This window comes from Phoenix dactylifera, chromosome 17, assembly GCF_051530095.1.
Source record: "Phoenix dactylifera cultivar Ajwa chromosome 17, Ajwa_hap1_PhDact_Kaust_v1.1, whole genome shotgun sequence".
NCBI lineage: Eukaryota > Viridiplantae > Streptophyta > Magnoliopsida > Arecales > Arecaceae > Phoenix > Phoenix dactylifera.
In genome coordinates, this window is record NC_143206.1 from 14,783,971 (window position 1) to 14,810,667 (window position 26,697).

Genomic DNA, 26,697 nt, shown 5'->3' on the forward strand with positions numbered 1-26,697 from the left:
GGACCATATTAATTGCCTCGCCTCATCAAGTTTTTATCAACCCTTAAGCCCGTCCCCCTTCTCGCGAAAGAAACCCTCGCCCCCCTTTCTCCCCTTCTTCCTTCTCTCCTCCACAACGATCTCAAGATCGATCAAGGACTGCGTGACCTCCGGCGAGCGGCTCCCGGCGCAGTCACCTTCTCCGGCCACCACGAGGTCAGAAATGTTGGTGGGATTGGCGAAATCATCGCCTCCCCGTGCTCGATCTCGTCCTTTTGCTGTAAAAACCCTAAACTATGTTGTGATTATCTTTTCTTCTTGGGCAGCCTAGTAGATCGCCGCGTGGTCGCTACCCTAGCCTGGGGGATCTTTCCGCAGCCACCTTCAGGTAAAGGAGAACCCTTACATGGACTTTGCTTTGGATTGCTGTTAGCATCGGGTTGGTTATTCTTCGTAGGATTCTTTTTCTATGCATTCGGACCCCAATTAATTTTTTGTTTTTTTTGGGGAATTCTTTGTCCTGAATATGGTCTACTTCCTGTGTGGATTGTTCAAATTCAGTGAAGTATGTCTGATTTAATTGGTATTTTGCTTCTGGATCGTGTTTCTTTTCCAGTTCTGGTAGAGAGTTGGGAGAAACACGCACACAAATGATAACAAAGAGGAAACTTTGAGCTCAATAAAGAAAGATTGATCGCTAGATCTATAGCAGACTGTTGGAATGTGTGTTTTAGTGCGTTTCTTTTGATCATTGGTTTCCATGTAGAGGTTTTTAGCGTTTTAATTCACAGAATCGGTGCCTTGTGAGCATCTTCAGCTTTGCATGCTTCCTTACTTGTTATCCATGTTTTAATTTTTTGAAGGTACTATTACTAGGAGGAATGCATCAACCTGCTTTATGAATGTTGAGGTCTTGGGTTCCTTTTATAATTTCAAAATTTTCACTGGAAATTGTTGATTTGCTGCATTCTTTTTGTACTTTTTGGTAATTGAATAATCTTGCTGGGTTTTACATGAAAGATGAATTAGCAAGTAATTGTAAAGTTGTTTTCGAAGGCTTAAATCACATAAAATGAAGGTTACACTAATTGCCGAAAAAATAAGAAGCTAAAAGGGTTAGTGATGGTAGGCTGATTGATCTTCTATTTTTTGGTGCACAACTGCAGAGGGATGGTGGGATACTTCTAGTAGATATGAGGACAAAACATAAAGAAGTCTTAGTGTCAGTAGGTTGGGTTTTGTTTCAGAAATTTCAAGATCTTTAGTTTGTAGCAATACATCATGTGGAATTTCTATTCATGGGCCTCTAACTTTGAGGGATCGAGTGTGAACCAATGGAAATTATTTTTTTGACTAAGGAACCTGTTGGAAGGTAGATAAGGTTTAAAAATTGTTACAGTGAAATAAAAAGTCGGGAGCCAACTTGAAGCATTTCCTTTGAAATGAATTTTATCATCTTTGTTTTAAGATTCGGATAAGTAGGTAATGGCTTATAACTTTACATTTTTCTGGTTGGGTTTAGTGAGGAATGTACCTTGACCATCATTCATTTAGTTGGATGACAGCACATAGGCTAATATGCATCCTTGTCATGGGTATTTAAGCCTAGCCAGCTTTCAAGAAAAAGATTTATGATTTGAAAAGTGATGGTTGTGCATTAGTCTAGAGATAAAAACCATGGGTAACCTACCTATGGAAATAGAGAATGATAACAAATTCTTCTTCAATCTTCGTCAATACTTCCCAGATACTTAGCAGAAGTGCCAAGGATCATGGTGTCACGAAGCATCGTGAACCTTATTTGGGGAAAAAAAAATAGAAAAGGGAAAAATTCTGACTAAATTAATTTATTTACATGTACATATTCAATTTGTGTTTTTATGCATATATGTGTTCTTATGCATTTATGGTTGCATTGATTAGTGCATTACATCGACTAGTGAATGTTACCTTATGTCTAGGAAGCTTGTATTCTTTTGATGGTTCACTAGAACTGTTCGGCATTGCAGGTCTTCCTATTTGGCAGTTGGAATCATTATTGTGAATGCTTGCAATGAAATTCCCTTTGTTAGGACACTCCAAAAGATTTTGCCAACTGTTGACAGCTATGTCTAACATGACTAGTGCACTGCTTTTTTGGAATGCCAAGAAGTGGCACAATGTGCCTCGCCTAGGTATCTAAAAGTGTCTAGGTAACATAACTCATTAGACTATTTAGAAGTGTATCAATGTTGCAAGTGGAGATCTGAGTTCAACTTTGTTTCCATATAATTTAATGTAAGCTAGGATTGGATGCATATGTAGATGGTACCATGAAACCATAGGACATGCCCCTTGAATGACCTTAATGGCGTGCTTAGAAACCTTCTATTGTTAGAAAAAGTATATTAAGCTCAAAGATTTCCTCTGGATTAGAGGACTTTTTTTTATTCATATAATTTGATGTTTTGCTGGTCAAGAATAAGAAAATATAATGTTGTAGCTAGAGGATCAATTGGCATTATACTGGTACTATTGGGTTGGACATCATGTCCAACAGTAGTCCATCTAGGGGCATGATGAAAGCTATTAATTGGACACTCTAAGAATCTGGTGCTTATCTTTCTTTCTTCAATTAGTTACCTAAGATGCTGATCGTTGAGCACAATTTTTTAAAAATGGTTAAAAGTTCTGGTTCCAATGAGAAATTTGTGGAAGTCATTTAAATCTTTGGCACTGAGTCCAGGAATGGATAACTTGTTGTGGAACAACCTCTTATAAGTTATAATTATTGATGTTTTTGAGCAAATGTGGGAAGACTATTTTAGTAGAAAAGAAGGTTGTGAAAAATAACAAGCATCAAGGACGGTGGAACCATCTCAAATCGGGCGGTTCTGACTATTCCGAGCTGTATCGGTGGCTCACTGGTATAGTTCCAGCAATGGAAACAGGACCCGTTGCCGGAGCCGAAGGAGGAAAGATAGAGCGAGTGGGGGAGGGAGGCAGAGGGAGAGGTCGGGACACCGGTAGAGAGTTGGGAGAAACACGCACACAAATGATAACAAAGAGGAAACTTTGAGCTCAATAAAGAAAGATTGATCGCTAGATCTATAGCAGACTGTTGGAATGTGTGTTTTAGTGCGTTTCTTTTGATCATTGGTTTCCATGTAGAGGTTTTTAGCGTTTTAATTCACAGAATCGGTGCCTTGTGAGCATCTTCAGCTTTGCATGCTTCCTTACTTGTTATCCATGTTTTAATTTTTTGAAGGTACTATTACTAGGAGGAATGCATCAACCTGCTTTATGAATGTTGAGGTCTTGGGTTCCTTTTATAATTTCAAAATTTTCACTGGAAATTGTTGATTTGCTGCATTCTTTTTGTACTTTTTGGTAATTGAATAATCTTGCTGGGTTTTACATGAAAGATGAATTAGCAAGTAATTGTAAAGTTGTTTTCGAAGGCTTAAATCACATAAAATGAAGGTTACACTAATTGCCGAAAAAATAAGAAGCTAAAAGGGTTAGTGATGGTAGGCTGATTGATCTTCTATTTTTTGGTGCACAACTGCAGAGGGATGGTGGGATACTTCTAGTAGATATGAGGACAAAACATAAAGAAGTCTTAGTGTCAGTAGGTTGGGTTTTGTTTCAGAAATTTCAAGATCTTTAGTTTGTAGCAATACATCATGTGGAATTTCTATTCATGGGCCTCTAACTTTGAGGGATCGAGTGTGAACCAATGGAAATTATTTTTTTGACTAAGGAACCTGTTGGAAGGTAGATAAGGTTTAAAAATTGTTACAGTGAAATAAAAAGTCGGGAGCCAACTTGAAGCATTTCCTTTGAAATGAATTTTATCATCTTTGTTTTAAGATTCGGATAAGTAGGTAATGGCTTATAACTTTACATTTTTCTGGTTGGGTTTAGTGAGGAATGTACCTTGACCATCATTCATTTAGTTGGATGACAGCACATAGGCTAATATGCATCCTTGTCATGGGTATTTAAGCCTAGCCAGCTTTCAAGAAAAAGATTTATGATTTGAAAAGTGATGGTTGTGCATTAGTCTAGAGATAAAAACCATGGGTAACCTACCTATGGAAATAGAGAATGATAACAAATTCTTCTTCAATCTTCGTCAATACTTCCCAGATACTTAGCAGAAGTGCCAAGGATCATGGTGTCACGAAGCATCGTGAACCTTATTTGGGGAAAAAAAAATAGAAAAGGGAAAAATTCTGACTAAATTAATTTATTTACATGTACATATTCAATTTGTGTTTTTATGCATATATGTGTTCTTATGCATTTATGGTTGCATTGATTAGTGCATTACATCGACTAGTGAATGTTACCTTATGTCTAGGAAGCTTGTATTCTTTTGATGGTTCACTAGAACTGTTCGGCATTGCAGGTCTTCCTATTTGGCAGTTGGAATCATTATTGTGAATGCTTGCAATGAAATTCCCTTTGTTAGGACACTCCAAAAGATTTTGCCAACTGTTGACAGCTATGTCTAACATGACTAGTGCACTGCTTTTTTGGAATGCCAAGAAGTGGCACAATGTGCCTCGCCTAGGTATCTAAAAGTGTCTAGGTAACATAACTCATTAGACTATTTAGAAGTGTATCAATGTTGCAAGTGGAGATCTGAGTTCAACTTTGTTTCCATATAATTTAATGTAAGCTAGGATTGGATGCATATGTAGATGGTACCATGAAACCATAGGACATGCCCCTTGAATGACCTTAATGGCGTGCTTAGAAACCTTCTATTGTTAGAAAAAGTATATTAAGCTCAAAGATTTCCTCTGGATTAGAGGACTTTTTTTTATTCATATAATTTGATGTTTTGCTGGTCAAGAATAAGAAAATATAATGTTGTAGCTAGAGGATCAATTGGCATTATACTGGTACTATTGGGTTGGACATCATGTCCAACAGTAGTCCATCTAGGGGCATGATGAAAGCTATTAATTGGACACTCTAAGAATCTGGTGCTTATCTTTCTTTCTTCAATTAGTTACCTAAGATGCTGATCGTTGAGCACAATTTTTTAAAAATGGTTAAAAGTTCTGGTTCCAATGAGAAATTTGTGGAAGTCATTTAAATCTTTGGCACTGAGTCCAGGAATGGATAACTTGTTGTGGAACAACCTCTTATAAGTTATAATTATTGATGTTTTTGAGCAAATGTGGGAAGACTATTTTAGTAGAAAAGAAGGTTGTGAAAAATAACAAGCATCAAGGACGGTGGAACCATCTCAAATCGGGCGGTTCTGACTATTCCGAGCTGTATCGGTGGCTCACTGGTATAGTTCCAGCAATGGAAACAGGACCCGTTGCCGGAGCCGAAGGAGGAAAGATAGAGCGAGTGGGGGAGGGAGGCAGAGGGAGAGGTCGGGACACCGGTAGAGAGTTGGGAGAAACACGCACACAAATGATAACAAAGAGGAAACTTTGAGCTCAATAAAGAAAGATTGATCGCTAGATCTATAGCAGACTGTTGGAATGTGTGTTTTAGTGCGTTTCTTTTGATCATTGGTTTCCATGTAGAGGTTTTTAGCGTTTTAATTCACAGAATCGGTGCCTTGTGAGCATCTTCAGCTTTGCATGCTTCCTTACTTGTTATCCATGTTTTAATTTTTTGAAGGTACTATTACTAGGAGGAATGCATCAACCTGCTTTATGAATGTTGAGGTCTTGGGTTCCTTTTATAATTTCAAAATTTTCACTGGAAATTGTTGATTTGCTGCATTCTTTTTGTACTTTTTGGTAATTGAATAATCTTGCTGGGTTTTACATGAAAGATGAATTAGCAAGTAATTGTAAAGTTGTTTTCGAAGGCTTAAATCACATAAAATGAAGGTTACACTAATTGCCGAAAAAATAAGAAGCTAAAAGGGTTAGTGATGGTAGGCTGATTGATCTTCTATTTTTTGGTGCACAACTGCAGAGGGATGGTGGGATACTTCTAGTAGATATGAGGACAAAACATAAAGAAGTCTTAGTGTCAGTAGGTTGGGTTTTGTTTCAGAAATTTCAAGATCTTTAGTTTGTAGCAATACATCATGTGGAATTTCTATTCATGGGCCTCTAACTTTGAGGGATCGAGTGTGAACCAATGGAAATTATTTTTTTGACTAAGGAACCTGTTGGAAGGTAGATAAGGTTTAAAAATTGTTACAGTGAAATAAAAAGTCGGGAGCCAACTTGAAGCATTTCCTTTGAAATGAATTTTATCATCTTTGTTTTAAGATTCGGATAAGTAGGTAATGGCTTATAACTTTACATTTTTCTGGTTGGGTTTAGTGAGGAATGTACCTTGACCATCATTCATTTAGTTGGATGACAGCACATAGGCTAATATGCATCCTTGTCATGGGTATTTAAGCCTAGCCAGCTTTCAAGAAAAAGATTTATGATTTGAAAAGTGATGGTTGTGCATTAGTCTAGAGATAAAAACCATGGGTAACCTACCTATGGAAATAGAGAATGATAACAAATTCTTCTTCAATCTTCGTCAATACTTCCCAGATACTTAGCAGAAGTGCCAAGGATCATGGTGTCACGAAGCATCGTGAACCTTATTTGGGGAAAAAAAAATAGAAAAGGGAAAAATTCTGACTAAATTAATTTATTTACATGTACATATTCAATTTGTGTTTTTATGCATATATGTGTTCTTATGCATTTATGGTTGCATTGATTAGTGCATTACATCGACTAGTGAATGTTACCTTATGTCTAGGAAGCTTGTATTCTTTTGATGGTTCACTAGAACTGTTCGGCATTGCAGGTCTTCCTATTTGGCAGTTGGAATCATTATTGTGAATGCTTGCAATGAAATTCCCTTTGTTAGGACACTCCAAAAGATTTTGCCAACTGTTGACAGCTATGTCTAACATGACTAGTGCACTGCTTTTTTGGAATGCTAAGAAGTGGCACAATGTGCCTCGCCTAGGTATCTAAAAGTGTCTAGGTAACATAACTCATTAGACTATTTAGAAGTGTATCAATGTTGCAAGTGGAGATCTGAGTTCAACTTTGTTTCCATATAATTTAATGTAAGCTAGGATTGGATGCATATGTAGATGGTACCATGAAACCATAGGATATGCCCCTTGAATGACCTTAATGGCGTGCTTAGAAACCTTCTATTGTTAGAAAAAGTATATTAAGCTCAAAGATTTCCTCTGGATTAGAGGACTTTTTTTTATTCATATAATTTGATGTTTTGCTGGTCAAGAATAAGAAAATATAATGTTGTAGCTAGAGGATCAATTGGCATTATACTGGTACTATTGGGTTGGACATCATGTCCAACAGTAGTCCATCTAGGGGCATGATGAAAGCTATTAATTGGACACTCTAAGAATCTGGTGCTTATCTTTCTTTCTTCAATTAGTTACCTAAGATGCTGATCGTTGAGCACAATTTTTTAAAAATGGTTAAAAGTTCTGGTTCCAATGAGAAATTTGTGGAAGTCATTTAAATCTTTGGCACTGAGTCCAGGAATGGATAACTTGTTGTGGAACAACCTCTTATAAGTTATAATTATTGATGTTTTTGAGCAAATGTGGGAAGACTATTTTAGTAGAAAAGAAGGTTGTGAAAAATAACAAGCATCAAGGACGGTGGAACCATCTCAAATCGGGCGGTTCTGACTATTCCGAGCTGTATCGGTGGCTCACTGGTATAGTTCCAGCAATGGAAACAGGACCCGTTGCCGGAGCCGAAGGAGGAAAGATAGAGCGAGTGGGGGAGGGAGGCAGAGGGAGAGGTCGGGACACCGGTAGAGAGTTGGGAGAAACACGCACACAAATGATAACAAAGAGGAAACTTTGAGCTCAATAAAGAAAGATTGATCGCTAGATCTATAGCAGACTGTTGGAATGTGTGTTTTAGTGCGTTTCTTTTGATCATTGGTTTCCATGTAGAGGTTTTTAGCGTTTTAATTCACAGAATCGGTGCCTTGTGAGCATCTTCAGCTTTGCATGCTTCCTTACTTGTTATCCATGTTTTAATTTTTTGAAGGTACTATTACTAGGAGGAATGCATCAACCTGCTTTATGAATGTTGAGGTCTTGGGTTCCTTTTATAATTTCAAAATTTTCACTGGAAATTGTTGATTTGCTGCATTCTTTTTGTACTTTTTGGTAATTGAATAATCTTTCTGGGTTTTACATGAAAGATGAATTAGCAAGTAATTGTAAAGTTGTTTTCGAAGGCTTAAATCACATAAAATGAAGGTTACACTAATTGCCGAAAAAATAAGAAGCTAAAAGGGTTAGTGATGGTAGGCTGATTGATCTTCTATTTTTTGGTGCACAACTGCAGAGGGATGGTGGGATACTTCTAGTAGATATGAGGACAAAACATAAAGAAGTCTTAGTGTCAGTAGGTTGGGTTTTGTTTCAGAAATTTCAAGATCTTTAGTTTGTAGCAATACATCATGTGGAATTTCTATTCATGGGCCTCTAACTTTGAGGGATCGAGTGTGAACCAATGGAAATTATTTTTTTGACTAAGGAACCTGTTGGAAGGTAGATAAGGTTTAAAAATTGTTACAGTGAAATAAAAAGTCGGGAGCCAACTTGAAGCATTTCCTTTGAAATGAATTTTATCATCTTTGTTTTAAGATTCGGATAAGTAGGTAATGGCTTATAACTTTACATTTTTCTGGTTGGGTTTAGTGAGGAATGTACCTTGACCATCATTCATTTAGTTGGATGACAGCACATAGGCTAATATGCATCCTTGTCATGGGTATTTAAGCCTAGCCAGCTTTCAAGAAAAAGATTTATGATTTGAAAAGTGATGGTTGTGCATTAGTCTAGAGATAAAAACCATGGGTAACCTACCTATGGAAATAGAGAATGATAACAAATTCTTCTTCAATCTTCGTCAATACTTCCCAGATACTTAGCAGAAGTGCCAAGGATCATGGTGTCACGAAGCATCGTGAACCTTATTTGGGGAAAAAAAAATAGAAAAGGGAAAAATTCTGACTAAATTAATTTATTTACATGTACATATTCAATTTGTGTTTTTATGCATATATGTGTTCTTATGCATTTATGGTTGCATTGATTAGTGCATTACATCGACTAGTGAATGTTACCTTATGTCTAGGAAGCTTGTATTCTTTTGATGGTTCACTAGAACTGTTCGGCATTGCAGGTCTTCCTATTTGGCAGTTGGAATCATTATTGTGAATGCTTGCAATGAAATTCCCTTTGTTAGGACACTCCAAAAGATTTTGCCAACTGTTGACAGCTATGTCTAACATGACTAGTGCACTGCTTTTTTGGAATGCTAAGAAGTGGCACAATGTGCCTCGCCTAGGTATCTAAAAGTGTCTAGGTAACATAACTCATTAGACTATTTAGAAGTGTATCAATGTTGCAAGTGGAGATCTGAGTTCAACTTTGTTTCCATATAATTTAATGTAAGCTAGGATTGGATGCATATGTAGATGGTACCATGAAACCATAGGATATGCCCCTTGAATGACCTTAATGGCGTGCTTAGAAACCTTCTATTGTTAGAAAAAGTATATTAAGCTCAAAGATTTCCTCTGGATTAGAGGACTTTTTTTTATTCATATAATTTGATGTTTTGCTGGTCAAGAATAAGAAAATATAATGTTGTAGCTAGAGGATCAATTGGCATTATACTGGTACTATTGGGTTGGACATCATGTCCAACAGTAGTCCATCTAGGGGCATGATGAAAGCTATTAATTGGACACTCTAAGAATCTGGTGCTTATCTTTCTTTCTTCAATTAGTTACCTAAGATGCTGATCGTTGAGCACAATTTTTTAAAAATGGTTAAAAGTTCTGGTTCCAATGAGAAATTTGTGGAAGTCATTTAAATCTTTGGCACTGAGTCCAGGAATGGATAACTTGTTGTGGAACAACCTCTTATAAGTTATAATTATTGATGTTTTTGAGCAAATGTGGGAAGACTATTTTAGTAGAAAAGAAGGTTGTGAAAAATAACAAGCATCAAGGACGGTGGAACCATCTCAAATCGGGCGGTTCTGACTATTCCGAGCTGTATCGGTGGCTCACTGGTATAGTTCCAGCAATGGAAACAGGACCCGTTGCCGGAGCCGAAGGAGGAAAGATAGAGCGAGTGGGGGAGGGAGGCAGAGGGAGAGGTCGGGACACCGGTAGAGAGTTGGGAGAAACACGCACACAAATGATAACAAAGAGGAAACTTTGAGCTCAATAAAGAAAGATTGATCGCTAGATCTATAGCAGACTGTTGGAATGTGTGTTTTAGTGCGTTTCTTTTGATCATTGGTTTCCATGTAGAGGTTTTTAGCGTTTTAATTCACAGAATCGGTGCCTTGTGAGCATCTTCAGCTTTGCATGCTTCCTTACTTGTTATCCATGTTTTAATTTTTTGAAGGTACTATTACTAGGAGGAATGCATCAACCTGCTTTATGAATGTTGAGGTCTTGGGTTCCTTTTATAATTTCAAAATTTTCACTGGAAATTGTTGATTTGCTGCATTCTTTTTGTACTTTTTGGTAATTGAATAATCTTGCTGGGTTTTACATGAAAGATGAATTAGCAAGTAATTGTAAAGTTGTTTTCGAAGGCTTAAATCACATAAAATGAAGGTTACACTAATTGCCGAAAAAATAAGAAGCTAAAAGGGTTAGTGATGGTAGGCTGATTGATCTTCTATTTTTTGGTGCACAACTGCAGAGGGATGGTGGGATACTTCTAGTAGATATGAGGACAAAACATAAAGAAGTCTTAGTGTCAGTAGGTTGGGTTTTGTTTCAGAAATTTCAAGATCTTTAGTTTGTAGCAATACATCATGTGGAATTTCTATTCATGGGCCTCTAACTTTGAGGGATCGAGTGTGAACCAATGGAAATTATTTTTTTGACTAAGGAACCTGTTGGAAGGTAGATAAGGTTTAAAAATTGTTACAGTGAAATAAAAAGTCGGGAGCCAACTTGAAGCATTTCCTTTGAAATGAATTTTATCATCTTTGTTTTAAGATTCGGATAAGTAGGTAATGGCTTATAACTTTACATTTTTCTGGTTGGGTTTAGTGAGGAATGTACCTTGACCATCATTCATTTAGTTGGATGACAGCACATAGGCTAATATGCATCCTTGTCATGGGTATTTAAGCCTAGCCAGCTTTCAAGAAAAAGATTTATGATTTGAAAAGTGATGGTTGTGCATTAGTCTAGAGATAAAAACCATGGGTAACCTACCTATGGAAATAGAGAATGATAACAAATTCTTCTTCAATCTTCGTCAATACTTCCCAGATACTTAGCAGAAGTGCCAAGGATCATGGTGTCACGAAGCATCGTGAACCTTATTTGGGGAAAAAAAAATAGAAAAGGGAAAAATTCTGACTAAATTAATTTATTTACATGTACATATTCAATTTGTGTTTTTATGCATATATGTGTTCTTATGCATTTATGGTTGCATTGATTAGTGCATTACATCGACTAGTGAATGTTACCTTATGTCTAGGAAGCTTGTATTCTTTTGATGGTTCACTAGAACTGTTCGGCATTGCAGGTCTTCCTATTTGGCAGTTGGAATCATTATTGTGAATGCTTGCAATGAAATTCCCTTTGTTAGGACACTCCAAAAGATTTTGCCAACTGTTGACAGCTATGTCTAACATGACTAGTGCACTGCTTTTTTGGAATGCCAAGAAGTGGCACAATGTGCCTCGCCTAGGTATCTAAAAGTGTCTAGGTAACATAACTCATTAGACTATTTAGAAGTGTATCAATGTTGCAAGTGGAGATCTGAGTTCAACTTTGTTTCCATATAATTTAATGTAAGCTAGGATTGGATGCATATGTAGATGGTACCATGAAACCATAGGACATGCCCCTTGAATGACCTTAATGGCGTGCTTAGAAACCTTCTATTGTTAGAAAAAGTATATTAAGCTCAAAGATTTCCTCTGGATTAGAGGACTTTTTTTTATTCATATAATTTGATGTTTTGCTGGTCAAGAATAAGAAAATATAATGTTGTAGCTAGAGGATCAATTGGCATTATACTGGTACTATTGGGTTGGACATCATGTCCAACAGTAGTCCATCTAGGGGCATGATGAAAGCTATTAATTGGACACTCTAAGAATCTGGTGCTTATCTTTCTTTCTTCAATTAGTTACCTAAGATGCTGATCGTTGAGCACAATTTTTTAAAAATGGTTAAAAGTTCTGGTTCCAATGAGAAATTTGTGGAAGTCATTTAAATCTTTGGCACTGAGTCCAGGAATGGATAACTTGTTGTGGAACAACCTCTTATAAGTTATAATTATTGATGTTTTTGAGCAAATGTGGGAAGACTATTTTAGTAGAAAAGAAGGTTGTGAAAAATAACAAGCATCAAGGACGGTGGAACCATCTCAAATCGGGCGGTTCTGACTATTCCGAGCTGTATCGGTGGCTCACTGGTATAGTTCCAGCAATGGAAACAGGACCCGTTGCCGGAGCCGAAGGAGGAAAGATAGAGCGAGTGGGGGAGGGAGGCAGAGGGAGAGGTCGGGACACCGGCCTTCGCCGGCCCTCCACCGACGTCCCTCCCTCTCTCCCTCTTCTCTCTTTTTCTCTCTCCCACGGTATCGTGCCCTCTATCTGGACAGGCTCGGAACGGCCCGTACATCCTGCAGGGGAATCAGTACGGTGCCTGGTACCACTTATTCCGACCTTGATGAGCATTATTATGATTTAGTTGTGTTTTGTGCCATTTTGTTTAAACTAAAGGCTCAAAATTCTTCTGTGTTAACATGTGTTTAATTTTGCGTGTTTAGAGGTAACAAAAAAGTAGCTTGTATGAGTGTGTTTGTTTGTGGTCTCCTTGTCATAGTATCACCTTTCATATTTTCTAAGCAAGGGAACTTGGGAACATGTTCCTAAACACATTGAGTCATTGTTGTCATAGGTGGCTGGTTACTTATGTTACCTAGACCCTCATGTCCAGCTCTTAGAATCCGTGTTGGATGCATATCTAATCAGATACATGTCAGATACTTAGATGCTTATAAAGAAAATTTTTAATTAAAGCTTTTGTTCTTTCTAGAGATTGTTCAAGAACAAAAGTTTTAAATACCTTTGCAAAATGCCATGTTTTAAAATTTTTTAGGCTAATTAGGAGGTTTGGATGAGAAAAACATGCATATCGGAAAACCTTGATCACATTAAAATTGTCATTGTTTTCTCTTATACAATATAAATATATATTTTTTACTTAAAATTATCCTTTTATGTGTATCATCGCATCTGTTTTTTTCCCTTGCTAAGTTAGGCACTTGGACACATGTCCAAATCTGATTCTTGTGTCCATGTCCATGCAATACTGGTGGCTACATGATGCTTATATGGTCTGGCTTGGGTGTTAGGTTTTGGCGTGGTGCACGCTGCTTTCATGGATTTTAGGTGAAGTAGTTAGCCAAGATCATAGGTTGGTATCAATGTGGGCACTTAGCTGCCTGAGGGCATTTTGGTTTTCAGCATACCACTTTGACTCACTGCTTAAGGTAGCTTGGTTTGTTTTCTTTTATTATTATAGAAGATGATAAATCTACGATCTTCTTGATAATAGATTTATCTGCCAAGATTTAAGGAAAAGTTTTTGGAGCTTAAAAATAGAAGTTCGGTACATACATGTTGATTGGCTTATTAAATGTACTTTCTGATTTTGTAAATAGACCATCTTGATTTTCTCTAGAAATGTCTTAACTGATTGATGAAACTTGTCACAGACTTTGATTAAACCCATCATGTGTACTCTGCCTCACCTCCCCCAGCTGACTATATTAAAGGAAAGGGATTCTTGAGGGAACACCATCTTGATTTTCTCTAGAAATGCCTGAACTGATTGATGAGAATTGCTGCAGACTTCCATTAAATCCATCTAGTGTACTCTTCATCTTCTCCCCCAGTTGACTATATTAAGGGAAAGGGATTCTTGAGGCATAGGAGGTAGGGAAAATGGGAGAGAGATTGGTTGGTGGAGAGGGTGGAGATGGAGGCTATCAATCTCCCCTGGCAAAGGCTGTTAAGATCTTTGTTTGCAAGAGAAATCCTTATTATGCTTATCCCTCCATGCTTCCTTTTCCTTCTTTGCGTCTTGACTCTGAAAACTACCTATTATATATCTCTTCTGATACTACCAATTATAATAGTTATGCAGGTTTAATGAATTTTTCTGTAATTCTAAGACCAGGTAACTTCTTGGTTGGTCAGGCCTTAAATTTGGTCAATATCGAGGTTTAACTAGGCAGGTTTGGAAACCTTGTTGAACGTGCTTCCATCTTTATATTTGCCTTTCCTACAATTCCAGAATTTCATTCTATGTCTATCCTCCGTCTTATTGCTTGGGTCTGAAGAAAAACATAATCCGGCTGCCCAAGTATTAGTACAGTGTAATTTGCTAGGTTAAAAGGTTAATATTGCTCTCGATAAAATAAAAGAACTTATTATGTTATTATCCATTTATTTATATTTTCAAAATATCTTTTCAAAATGAAGTTTAGCCACAATAATTACCTGACATGTCACAACTTTTAATGCTAGTGCACATATTGATGCAACACTTGTGCTTATCTGCATATTATTAATGCAACACTTGTGCCTATCTGCATATTATTAATGCAACGCCTGTGTTTAAAAGTATATTTAGGGATCCCTACTGGTCAACTTGTATAACCTTACAATAAAGTGTTAGTTCATGACTTAGAGTCATACTGCATGTGTTTTGCTGGCATATCCACTTGATTTTTTTTTTTTTTTTTGTGGTTGTTTTTGTTGGGAGGGAGGGGGTTCACATTGTGTACTGATTGGAAAATATTTAAGCATTAATCTGTTTTTTTTTTTGTGCACGCGTGCGCACATTGTGCTTAGTTGTTAATGTATGGGAAATGGTGTCTTTAGTATGGCTTAGGATACCATGCTTAGTTGGATGATTTAAATCATTTTTCGTTTAAAGCATGTGTATTTTTTGCTAGAGAATAATCTAAGCTGCCTTGATACAAGTGGTATATGTGCTATAGCACACCATAGCATACCGAGTTGTGCATCTGTCAATGATGCTATATATCTTATCATGTAGGTGTTTGTTGTGTGTTAGCGTGGATGATGTAAAGCTAAGCTTACCATGCTGGTTGCTGACTGAGGACATGGTGCATAATGTGTTAATTCTTGGTCTCATCCACATTGTTGCTTGATATGTATGGATAAATTTATGTTCTTGTTTGTGTATGCATACTCATATGTTATATGTATATTTTACATTGACACTTTTTTAGGCATTTTGAGCAATTGACCTTTTGTTGGTGTATGCTCTCCCTTCACATTTCTCTTGCAATTGAATCCTGCTTTAAGCAACTAATTTTTGATACCTTCTGAATGTTCTTTTACATCTTTATGTGCTTTAAACTTAGGGAGGAATGATATCGTGTTTCAAGCTGAAATTTGAAACAAATGAAATACATCTTTCTCTTCATCAACAGTTTGATCGATTTCTTTCTTTCTCTTTTTTTTTTTTGTTTTTTTGGTAAGGTCACTCTGTTTGGATATGATATGTAATACTTTAGTGGTTCAAGCTACAAAATTCAACATTTAGTAGTTCTGAGAAGTATCCTATCCTTTATTGATGAATGCTGAAGAACAATATTATTTGGTAGTATGCAATTTCAAACTTTCAAAGGTTTAGATGATTGTGATGTAAGAGCCTGAAGGTGGAGTATTTATTGGATGGTTTGGTTTTGAAGATTCCACTAGAAAGGCTGGCCATGAGGGTTGGTTCTTTATTGATACCAGTATAACTGTGTCTGTTTGTGCATCCATTACAGGATAGATATCCAAACAACCCGCACCCAAAACATGTGAAAGATCATCAAGAACTTTGCAGGGTAACACTGGTGCAGGCTGCAAGAAATGGATCCAGGGCGTTATGTTCTACAACAAGGATGGGATTCTAATAGTGTAATTGCAGCTTTCTCTTTTTACCTATCCGGGATGACATAGCAGATTTTATGGATCATGTGATTGTCCTCCATGCTTACTGCCATCTCATTCTAAAAGAACTGTCAAAGGAAGCCGTGGGCCAGTGTTGATATGGAATGGATTTCCCTATGCCTTCCATAAATACTTGTTGCTGACTTGGGTTATTCTGTTGAATCTACAGGCATTGGAGGGGTACGGTGCAGTCCGCGAGCCAGATTTAAGGTGAGCAATGATCGATTAATTACGGCTATTATAAGTGGCCTGTGGGCTAGATACAACTTTACGCCGACCCTTCATAAAATATCAATCACTTTGTTACAAGCAGTACTTTATTAGCTTAGCTGGTCGTTTCAGCATTATGCTGACCTTTTGATCTATAATATGTAATACTGAAGCATAGTTGTTTTCTTATGATGTGCCATATTTCTATGTCATTTTGTATTTTCCACTACTCAACTTATTTTGGCAGGGCTGGTGGATCATATGGTGGTAGAAGGTTTCTGGATGAAGGTTACTCTAGAGACTCTGTTTATGCAAGGAGTGCGTTCCGCCGGGATATACTTGAAAGGGATGTCTATCCACCACCAGCATCTGTTGGTGGCATCTGGCATCAGCCTAGAAGAAATTTTGAAGAAGAATATGCACTCAACAGAGACTCTAGAAGACATGTTGAACCATTTAATGAGATGGATAGTTATCGTGACACAGAGAAGTATCATGAAATTGATTCATTTCACGAAGTTGATAAATTTCGTGATAATTACCGTAATGTTGACAGGTATCATGACACTGATGGTTACCGCAGTTATGGATTTGATAGATCTGCGAGGTTGAGTGGTAGAGATCATGATGAGATTGGCAGTGAGTATGAATTCCGTCATCGTTCATCTCATCGGAGCAGGGAAAACAGCCGTGAGAGAGATTATGATTATGGTCGATATGCATACGAGTCTGATCATGAGAGAAAGAGGGATGGTAGTTGGAGAAGACGTGTATCCCGTGATCGTGAACGTGAAAAGAGGGGTGTGAGCTGGGAAAGAGACCAAAGTCCATATAGACGTCATGACCGCTCTCAGTCCCATGGCCATGGTGATCGTTCCAGATCAAGATCTCCTCGAAGTAGAAGTCATGGCCGAAGTCATAGGGAGGACAGTTATGATGATGGTCGATATGAAAGGGGTGAGAGACGAAGGGATCATGACCGTGATGAGAAAAGACACAATGACTCTTCAGTGGTATGCTCAAACTATACCTTAAATACCTGTGTGGACATTCATGTCTTTATGTATAGCCTAAATTATGAATATTTTTATTTGCTGCAGGCCCCATCCGCCACTGTTGTTGTGAAGGGTTTATCACAGAAGACGACTGAAGAAAATCTGTATCAAATTCTTGTATGGATTCTTTGTGGCAAATGGTTTGGTTTGTTATAATTTTATCGATTCCTTTTACCTGATAGCTCTAACCTTTTACAGGCTGAGTGGGGACCCCTTCGTCATGTACGTGTGATTAAAGAGCGAAATTCTGGCATCTCTCGTGGATTTGCTTTTATTGACTTTCCGACTGTGGTATCTATCATATGGATATTATCTATTTGCAGTTGCTTTGTCAACTGATTTTGTGCTTACAAGCTCATACTGTTGTGCAGGAAGCTGCACGCAGCATGATGGACGTTATTGGAGAGAATGGACTTGTAATTGATGGAAGAAAACTGTTTTTTGAATACAGGTGCTCATTTTTTAAGGAGAAAGATAGCTTTTATACTTGAAGTTTGATTTGTAAGTCTTAAAAAGATTGAACCCTTTTAAGTATAGAGTGAATTACAAAACCCCTCCTGACGTGTACATTTATTACACTTACACCTAATAGTTTGTAAAATCTACACTTACACCCAATTAAATTAATGATGTTAGTGAAAGTGTTCACCTCATGTGAAAAGTCGAAATTTTCCTTGAGTGGAGAGGAGGATACAAACCTTTTATTTTTGTCACCTAAGGTTATATTGATCATTTTTGAATTTTTTTCTGATGTGGCATTATGGGTTTCATTTAAGGGTCACAGTTTGACTAACATTCTATTGAGCTCTGGGTTAAAGTGTTAGATAAAAACATAAGCCTTAGGGGGGTAAGCGTAGGTTTTTCAAACTATTGGGTGCAAGTATAATTTGCCCCTAATCTTAGGGAGAGGTTTCGTAATTTACTCTAATTTATAAGATGGACATAGCTCTGCATATAAAAAAAAAAATCTACAGATTATCTTTATACATACCATTTTATTTATTTTCTTCAGATTATGTTATACAGCCCTGCATTTCAATTTGGATAATGCATGATACTTTTTATAATTCGTAGATTGAAATTTTATGCAGAAGCCATCTTATCGAAAATTCTAGTCTATATGGAAGGTGTGAACTCAACATAAGTGTAGAAAGATGATGGTGTTGGTTTGGCTGTTTAGTAAAAGTTAAGGGAAATATCAGTACTATTTTAATGAGAAGAGGTTTCTGTAACTTGATTTTTAAGTTATCCTTACAACCCTTTTGTAGCTGGACTCCAGCATTGATATTAATTTTTTTCCCCTGCAGTAACTGTTTCCCAAGCATCTTCCCCCATTACTTATCTAGAGGCTTCTCAACTACTTACCCTCCTCCTTTGCCTCCCCAACCTTGATCTGTGTGGGGTTGGGGGAGGGGGGGGGGGGGTGTGAAGAAGTAAAAACAGCATGCATGCAGGAGTGTGAAGCCCTCCCCCATGCCAAACCTTAAGAGGAAGGGCAGAGTCCAGCATGCATGCAGGAGTCTGAAGCGTTTCTATTTTTTTCTTTTTTTTTTCTCCTCCAATCTGAAGACTTATGCCAATTTAGGGAGGATTAATATTATTTTGTGGATAGGGTGCAAATAGGGCTGACAATTGTTATCCATCCATACTTCCATTTAGTTGAACAGAGCACTTGCAGAGCACGTGTAAATACCAGTAATTGTAAAAGAAAGTATATAACTGTAAATAAATAATAGCTCAAGAAAAAAAACTGTGAATAAATAACTGATGAACAGTGATATCTATATTAAGAAAATGGGGCAACTTCTTTTTTTTTTTTTTTGCACATATTTGTCATAAGAAAATGGCTAGTGACAACCCATTGACTAAGCCATCTTTGGATAGAACAGTGAGTGCAGCTTAGTTCTGGTTGATCTGAATCCAACACGAGCCAACCTGAACTTTGGGTTGGCTTGGGTTTGGGCAAGTTGAATTGAAGTTTGGATAGGCTTGGTCTTCCACACACCAATCAAATTTATGGTTTGGTTGGGTTAACATTATGGGCAAGCAAAATGTTTTAAAGTGGTGGGGTAGTTTGAGCAAGGAATAATTGCATCAGAAATGATTTGAAGGTATATCCTACTTTGAAGGTACTGCTGGAATAGGAACTAACAATGAGGTAGAATCGATGCAAAGCCTTGGCTTGCTAAACCGGACCTGTCCAAGATGCACCGAACCGGACCGGTCGGAGGGAGACGGAGAAGGAGAGAGGAAAAGAAAGAGGAGGAGGGAGGGGGAGGGAGGCCGAGAGAGAGGGAGAGAGGGCTCAGAAGCTCCCCTTGTTTTGTTTTAAAATAGGGATCCTCTGTTTCGAAACAAAACAAGGGCTCGTTTTTATTTTTTTGCCAATTTTGAATTGAAATCGGCAAACAGTTTGTCAACTTCAGTTCAAAACGTCAAAAAAAAAAATAACGGTTTGCCGTGGTACGGTACGATACGGATCCGTACTGTACTGTGTGCCGTCCACCGATTGGTACAGATCCTAGTACCGGTTCAGCAAACATTATAAATATAAACTATGCTAGGTCAACATCTAAGGCTTGTTTGTTTCACTACTGTTAATTTACTAACAATATTTTTTGTTTTCTTTTGAGCATATATATCTCAGGAGATGTTCAGTTTCATCCTTTTTTGTTTCTTTGTATTTAAATTTTAAACTCTTAGTAAGAGCTGCAAGTAGAAAAAAAGTTGAATTTTGGGAGATCAATGTGCTGGCCTATTTCTAGATATGCTTTGTTCTGTTTGATTAAACTTCAGATGAAAGAACAAATGTTTCTTACATCACTCGTTCCAGATGATGTTTTTGTCAAATGTTTGCTGGCTATTGCTTGGTACCTGTAAGCAGTTTTTACATGCTATTCTGATAACCATTTGTACTGCAGTAGTAAGCCAACTGGTGGGGCAGGTGCACCTTCTTTTGGACAAGAAAGCACGGTAAAGTCAAGTCATGGGTACAACAGAATTGCTGCACCATGTGACTGGATATGTACCATATGTGGCTGTGTAAATTTTGCGCGCCGGACATCCTGTTTTCAGGTGTGTTTTAATGCTGTTAGTGTGCACTTGCAATTTAAGTTCCAGACTTCCAGGAATTATCAGCTGAAGTGTCATGGTCTACGTTATAGTTTGTATGGTAGACGAGAAGCAAACAAACGTTTCGACACATTGAACCAATATCTGAATCTTGTTTTTCCTTAAAGTATTCTGTTTCTTTTATCTGTTTTGGATACCTTAACACCTTTTTGGTCTGCTTAAGTGTCATGGTCTAAGCCACAGCAGAATTTTTTATATTCCTCCCTGTATGGCTGAATGTCTCAGCTGTTACAATCTCAGACATTATAATATATCTGAAAGTATCAACTTGACTCTACCAGACGTTGTGGTGCCAGTGATTGATTCATCACATGCATTGCATTAAGAAAGGTTATCAGCAACCAGTAAGTATATTTGTGTATGTTCATTGGCTGGGGAACCTTGATTCATATTTAACTTGTCTCACTGTACCATTAGTGATTGCGCAGTGTTCTCTAAATTTTATTTGGGGTGGTTGCTTTTTTTTTTTTTTACTAAACGATTGGAGGTCTTTGTATATTGACGGGCAAGAAATTGGTTTCGCACATTGGTGGAAAAGAGGGAAAAGAAATGGTCATATTTATTCTTTTTGATGGAAATGCTTTTCTGAGTACTAAAAGTAGACATGCTTTGTATTGGTTTGATCAGGCAATGTTCGTCACACATGGCATTTGTCCATTGAAAACATCATATTGAGGCAATGTGTTATTGGTAGTTATTCAGGATAACAAAGTTTGTTCATATGAGCAGTGTTTTTAGTCTTTTGATAGGTTTGCACGCAAATCTTGGGTCAAGGATTAAGGTTGCAAATTCAAAATTGTCAGAAAAGCCAGTTAACCTTTTTTGATTTGGCATCATGTATTCTTCTTTTTCTTTGTTCAAGGCTAGACATTCTGTCATGGTGAATGCAGATCCTTGTGTCAAAATCTTGGTTTATTTCCTTACTTGGCTATCCCTTAACTTTGCAAATGTGATTCCTGTGCCTGAATAGAGGCGAGAAATTTTGCCAATTTGGCAGGAAAACCTTGTGTTCTCCAGCTGCTTTGATAGCATGAGTCATTTGCATTTCGGGGCTGCCAAAGTTGTCTAATGGAAAATGCATGTCCTTCGACATTTTTTAAATTTCAGTCAAATCCTGACATGTTACTTGAAGTCCGAAGAAGATTGTGAGGTGGACCACCCGAATTTCACCTTACATAATATGGTTTTATACAATCTATGTGGTGGTATATGTGTCTGTATATCTTTGTTTGTTATCTCTGTCTTATAATTTGACAATTCAGTGCAATGAGGCCCGGACGGAGGATGCTCCTTCAGCAGACAATGCAACCTTCAACCCAATACCACCAGGGAAAAGGGGATCAGAGGCTGGTGGGATTTTTTCCCCTCGATTTCATTTTTTGATATATTATATACTTGTTATTCAGCAACTAATCAAAAGAAGTTCAATTCTCAGGCCCTACTCATGTTTTGGTCGTCCGTGGGTTGGATGAAAATGCTGATGAGGAAATGCTTCGGTATGAATTCTCCAAGCATGCTCCAATCAAGGTAAGATATTTTGCTGGTTTGGTTGGCAAATACTATTTGCCTTGTTAACTTTTATGGTAGCTTACTCTTTGCCTGCAGGATCTTCGCCTTGTTAGAGATAAATTCACCCATGTGTCTAGGGGATTTGCTTTTCTACATTTCCATTCGGTAATGATTCATTTGCTAAATCTCTCCCTTCTTTCCTGCTATCAGGTTCTCTTATCTTCTCTTTCATGTTGATTTTAGGTGGAGGATGCTACAAAAGCTCTTGAAGCAACAAATGGGATAACACTTGAGAAAAATGGCCAAGTGTTACGAGTAGCATATGCAAAAAGCATACATGGACCTGCATCCGGGGCTCCGCAGTCGAGCAGTCTTGCAGCAGCTGCAATTGAAGCAGCAACATTTGCTCAGCAGGTCTTTTCTACCAGCCTTCATCATTGTATAATTTTAATAACTCTAGCATAATTGGTTTTTTTTTTCCTCCTTGTCCTCAAAAGTCTTATTATCGACAATTTCGAATTGTGCCATCTCTAATGATGTCTAGACCCAGCTACTTAAACAATGATTAGAATATCAAAGCAGTTTGGTTTTATTTGATGCTTCCAAGTTCAATAAGTTTGCAGTAGATTGAAATATTATTATAATCTGTAATATTTCACTATTGCTTTCACTATCCTACTTTGGCTATCACATTAGCAGTGTCTTGTTTTTCATTGTCAAAATTTATACCACCATACACTTTAGTGCTTATCCTTCTATGTCTACAATAAACAATTCTGTGTGAATTGTCTTTTAACAGAGATTTTTCTAGAAGACTGTTTTCATTGACAATGTTACATCAAGTAGGTATGCTTATTGGTTCCTACCTGTGATTGGAAATTATGCAGGGGCATGTATTAACTTGTTCTTTTGATTGTTTTTTATATGTATTACTAAGCTAACTCAGATTCCCAACTTGTTGATTCAGAAGCCAAATTTTGATTTGTTAGGATCCAATATTTTAGGCTTCAGCTATGCTATAGGCATAGCTATGCCATAGCGGTGTCTACAATTTTCTATTGTCTTTCAGGCAGGTGTTTTTAGTTCTTTCCTTGCGACTGTCATACAATTTTGACCTCTCTCCTCATAGTTGCCTTTCCTGATTGTCCAGCATACATGACTTACGATCAGTACTGTTACCTTTGCATCTTCTTTAACTTCAATCTGTGCATTGAATGCACAACCATCTCCACATTTCAATCTCTATTTTCGCACATTCTGACCTCTACCTAATTGCTTGACATGTATGCTTAAAGAATTTTCTCTCCCTCCAGCACGGTGCTCTCACAACTCTTATCAAGCATATTTCCTGTTCATCCACTAATGCCTTCATTTATTTGTATTTTCCCCCTTATTAAAAAATCTGTCATTGTGCTGGGATACATATACATGTTCTGGTGCTTGCAAACTATCTTGTATTTATTGTAACCCATATACTTTGCTCTTCTGGTGCCTTAACATATGTTTTCTTTATCTGTGAATTTATATAATTATAAAAATGATGGATGTTGATCCTGCATTGAATTTTAATTTATGTGGGTTTTGTCTAGACTACTTTACAAGCTATGCAGAATTATGCAATGAATTCTTGAGCCAACTGATCTGCATCTGCATGTAAGAACATGGTTCATGACATTTATTGAAAAGATGCGATCCTTTGATTTCTCTCTTTTGGGTGGTTTATCCCTAGCATATTAAATACTGTTTAACATAAAAATGCAACTATGTAGTAAAATCCCTACAGTAAGTATAACGAGAAATTAATAGTTTGTTGCTTCTCTTGTTTCCCTTTCCCCCCCTTTTTCAGTATGATGCTGCTGGTTGGGCACCAAAGGAGTACAATCCTGATGAGAAACAATCTACTAGTGGGCTGGAGCAAAATACAAATGCAGATGCCCAGAAAGGTGGTTCAGCTCCACAATCTGGGTTTGTGTGGGATGAGAAATCTGGATATTATTATGATGCTGCCTCTGGTTTCTATTATGATGGAAATACAGGTTAGTCTTTTTTTTTATTGGTATCATGAGCAAATTTCTGGGACAACCTGTTGCCAGGTTGGAAGCCATTTCCATGAAATCTATTACTTTTACCCTATGAAGCTGCTTTTTTCTCCATTTTTTCAGAACAGAGCCTGATAAACTGATTCTGTATTATTTGCTTGTCTTAAAGCCTTTTACTAGGGATACGACATACTATCCAGCTAGGCTTTCTTAGTCCTTATTCTGAGATCATTTATTTGGCATTGTTTCTCTTGTTCGATGCAGGCCTTTATTATGATGGTAACAATGGAATTTGGTATTCTTATGATCATCAAAATCAGCAATATGTCCCTTGTAGTGACCAGGGCAATGATAAGGCATCCGGAGGGTCGGCAAATGAACGTTCAAAAGTATCAAATGGAACTAATAACAGAAAATTAGTGATGATATCTGCTCCTGCAGCTACAATTAAATTGGATGAGAAGACCTCACTGGCTGATGCTGTTCAGGCTGCTGCTACAGCAGCAATAGCTGCAGAAAAAAAGGAAAAAGAAAAATTAAAAGAGATAAAGTTGGCATCAAAGAGTAGCCTTCTGGCTAGTAAGAAGAAAATGAATAATGTACTGGCAATGTGGAAGCAAAGAAGTCATGAGGGGCAGGCTGCTCGTGTTGTGCTTGATGACAACAAGGATTCATCCAGCTTAACTGATGATAAACAGAGCAGTTCCTACAATGGCTCTTCAGGCATATCTGTGAAAAATAAATCAAAATCTGATTTTATGACTTTGAAGGAGATGACCAGCAGCTCTAACCATGCTAAAGCAGCTGGCCCTGGGGCTACTCAATCCATCTCTGCTCAAACAGTGGATATGGATTCTCAGATTAAGCCGATGCCTGTAAGTAATAGTTTAGGAGGCACCGTTATGGGTGTCATACGAAGTTCTGGGAGGGGTGTGATAAAGTCAGATACAACACTTTCTGGATCATCTATTGTGGGTACTGCTGTTACTTCAACTGCTGTTACAAGCACTACTGCAACATCCTTAATGAATGTTGAAGCACCTGCTTCTGTTACACCCTTCAAAACAGATGCATCAGCACTAGGTTCATATGGGTCAACTACAGCTGCTGGTCCAGGCAAGCGTAGGTTTTCTGAGACACCAATTCAATCATCTCGCAGAGAACAATCTCAGACAACATATAGAGACCGGGCAGCGGAGAGAAGAAGCCTATATGGATCATCATCTTCTATTGGGGATGACATGTCAGGGTTTGGGCATGGGAATTCAGGTAAGCACTTGTGATTTCATTACCTCGTATGTTAATAGTTCTGTTCTGTAGTGTACATCATCAGACATCAACAATTATCACAGCCATAGGGAGCAAGCCTTAACCCATCCTTGTTGTAATTTATGATCCTCCATTGTTCAATTATGAAAATGTCAGTTTAGTTTAAATATAATTGTAACTAATAAATTTTTTCTGCAAAGGTTGGGGAAAAGGTCACCACAAAGCATTGATGTATTTTTACTGACTCTAGCAGATGATAGTATTTATTTTTTATTTGTCAAACAGCTAAATTTATTGACTGTTACTTTCTCAAGTTCAAGATACATTTAACTTTCTTGTTATGCCTTTGTTTTTCAAGACTGTGACTATTCATATCGGAAGGCATCTTCATCCAACATGGGTGCAATGCCCTTTCCCCCAGGAGTTGGTGGTGGGTGGGCCACTGGTGACACACCAAGCAACACTGAAAATTTTGAGGTGATCACCACTGAACGGGCCATTGATGAAAAGAATGTGGGTAACAGGATGCTCCGAAGTATGGGCTGGCAAGAAGGACTGGTAACTCCTCTTTGATTTTTGAAGGAAATTACCACTTACATTGACAGAGAAATCTTTATTTCAGTTTTTGAACCTTTGAACTGCTCTATGTTTGGTGTACATTATATTAAAGTAGAAATTTTACCTGGTTCAACAATATATCAATAACTTAATTTTCATACATTAATCAGTTTCTTCTTCCTTTTTTTTTTTCGAATCATTCTGCAAACTACTGAAGATATGTTAGAAGAATAATCCTTTAAAAGGCGCTGACCGTACTACTTCTAGCTGTTTATCTGCATTTTTGAATTATTTTGGTTATTGAATATCTAATAGGACATGACATTTGTCTTTCTTGTAGTAATTCTGGTCATTCCTATACAAAAAAATTTTAATATCATTTTATCTAGGGTGTGGATAGTGAATGCTAAATTACCTATTTTAGAGATGCAAATGAAATTATTTTTAGCTAATTGCACTCAACGAGCTTATACTGAATGCTAGGCTTTAGACTTGATGGCCGTTTATGTGGATTCTCTCTGAAGTTTCGTCATGTTAGCTGTTATTGCTGACTCATCTGACATCTGCTTTGGCGGTTTGGATTTTTTTTTTGTAATGATTAAATATTCAGGGACTTGGTAAGGATGGTAGCGGTATAAAGGAGCCCGTCCAAGCAAAAGTTGTGGATGATAGGTCTGGGCTTGGAAGTCAGCAGAGAAAAATAGACCCCTCTTTGGAGGCACAGGCAAGCGATAGTTATCGAACCATCATTCAGAAGAAGGCTATTGCAAGGTTTCGGGAGATAACTTAGGTGAAATGAGAAGAGTTCAGATTCTCGGTGCTTTCTATATCAGAATTTGTGCTCTTTGGGACTTTTATCTAATTCATGTGTTCTTTGTGCTTATAAGTTATTTGTAGCATGCTATACGTAATTAATTAATGATTTTGCCTTCTTGCTTC

The 26,697-nt window shown here is 37.5% G+C and overlaps 1 protein-coding gene across 7 annotated transcripts; it reads left to right on the forward strand.

The window, feature by feature from the left end:
* Positions 1–26,697, forward strand: LOC103696887 (SUPPRESSOR OF ABI3-5-like). 7 transcript variants are annotated; one of them, XM_088713651.1, is made up of 18 exons: positions 36–195; positions 306–367; positions 15,079–15,196; positions 15,821–15,953; positions 16,156–16,196; positions 16,444–17,209; positions 17,297–17,368; positions 17,450–17,542; positions 17,623–17,702; positions 20,173–20,326; positions 21,646–21,733; positions 21,819–21,910; positions 21,989–22,057; positions 22,136–22,306; positions 23,739–23,928; positions 24,196–25,200; positions 25,559–25,758; positions 26,369–26,697. In XM_088713651.1, exons 4-18 carry the CDS (start codon positions 15,906–15,908, stop codon positions 26,546–26,548), a joined length of 3,249 nt encoding a protein of 1,082 aa, XP_088569777.1. In that variant the 5' UTR covers positions 36–195; positions 306–367; positions 15,079–15,196; positions 15,821–15,905; the 3' UTR covers positions 26,549–26,697. The 7 variants fall into 7 exon arrangements, with proteins under 7 accessions (XP_088569778.1, XP_088569777.1, XP_088569776.1 ...); XM_088713650.1 differs by having other exon boundaries at positions 15,079–15,148; XM_039132890.2 differs by lacking the exon at positions 15,079–15,196 and having other exon boundaries at positions 21,971–22,057.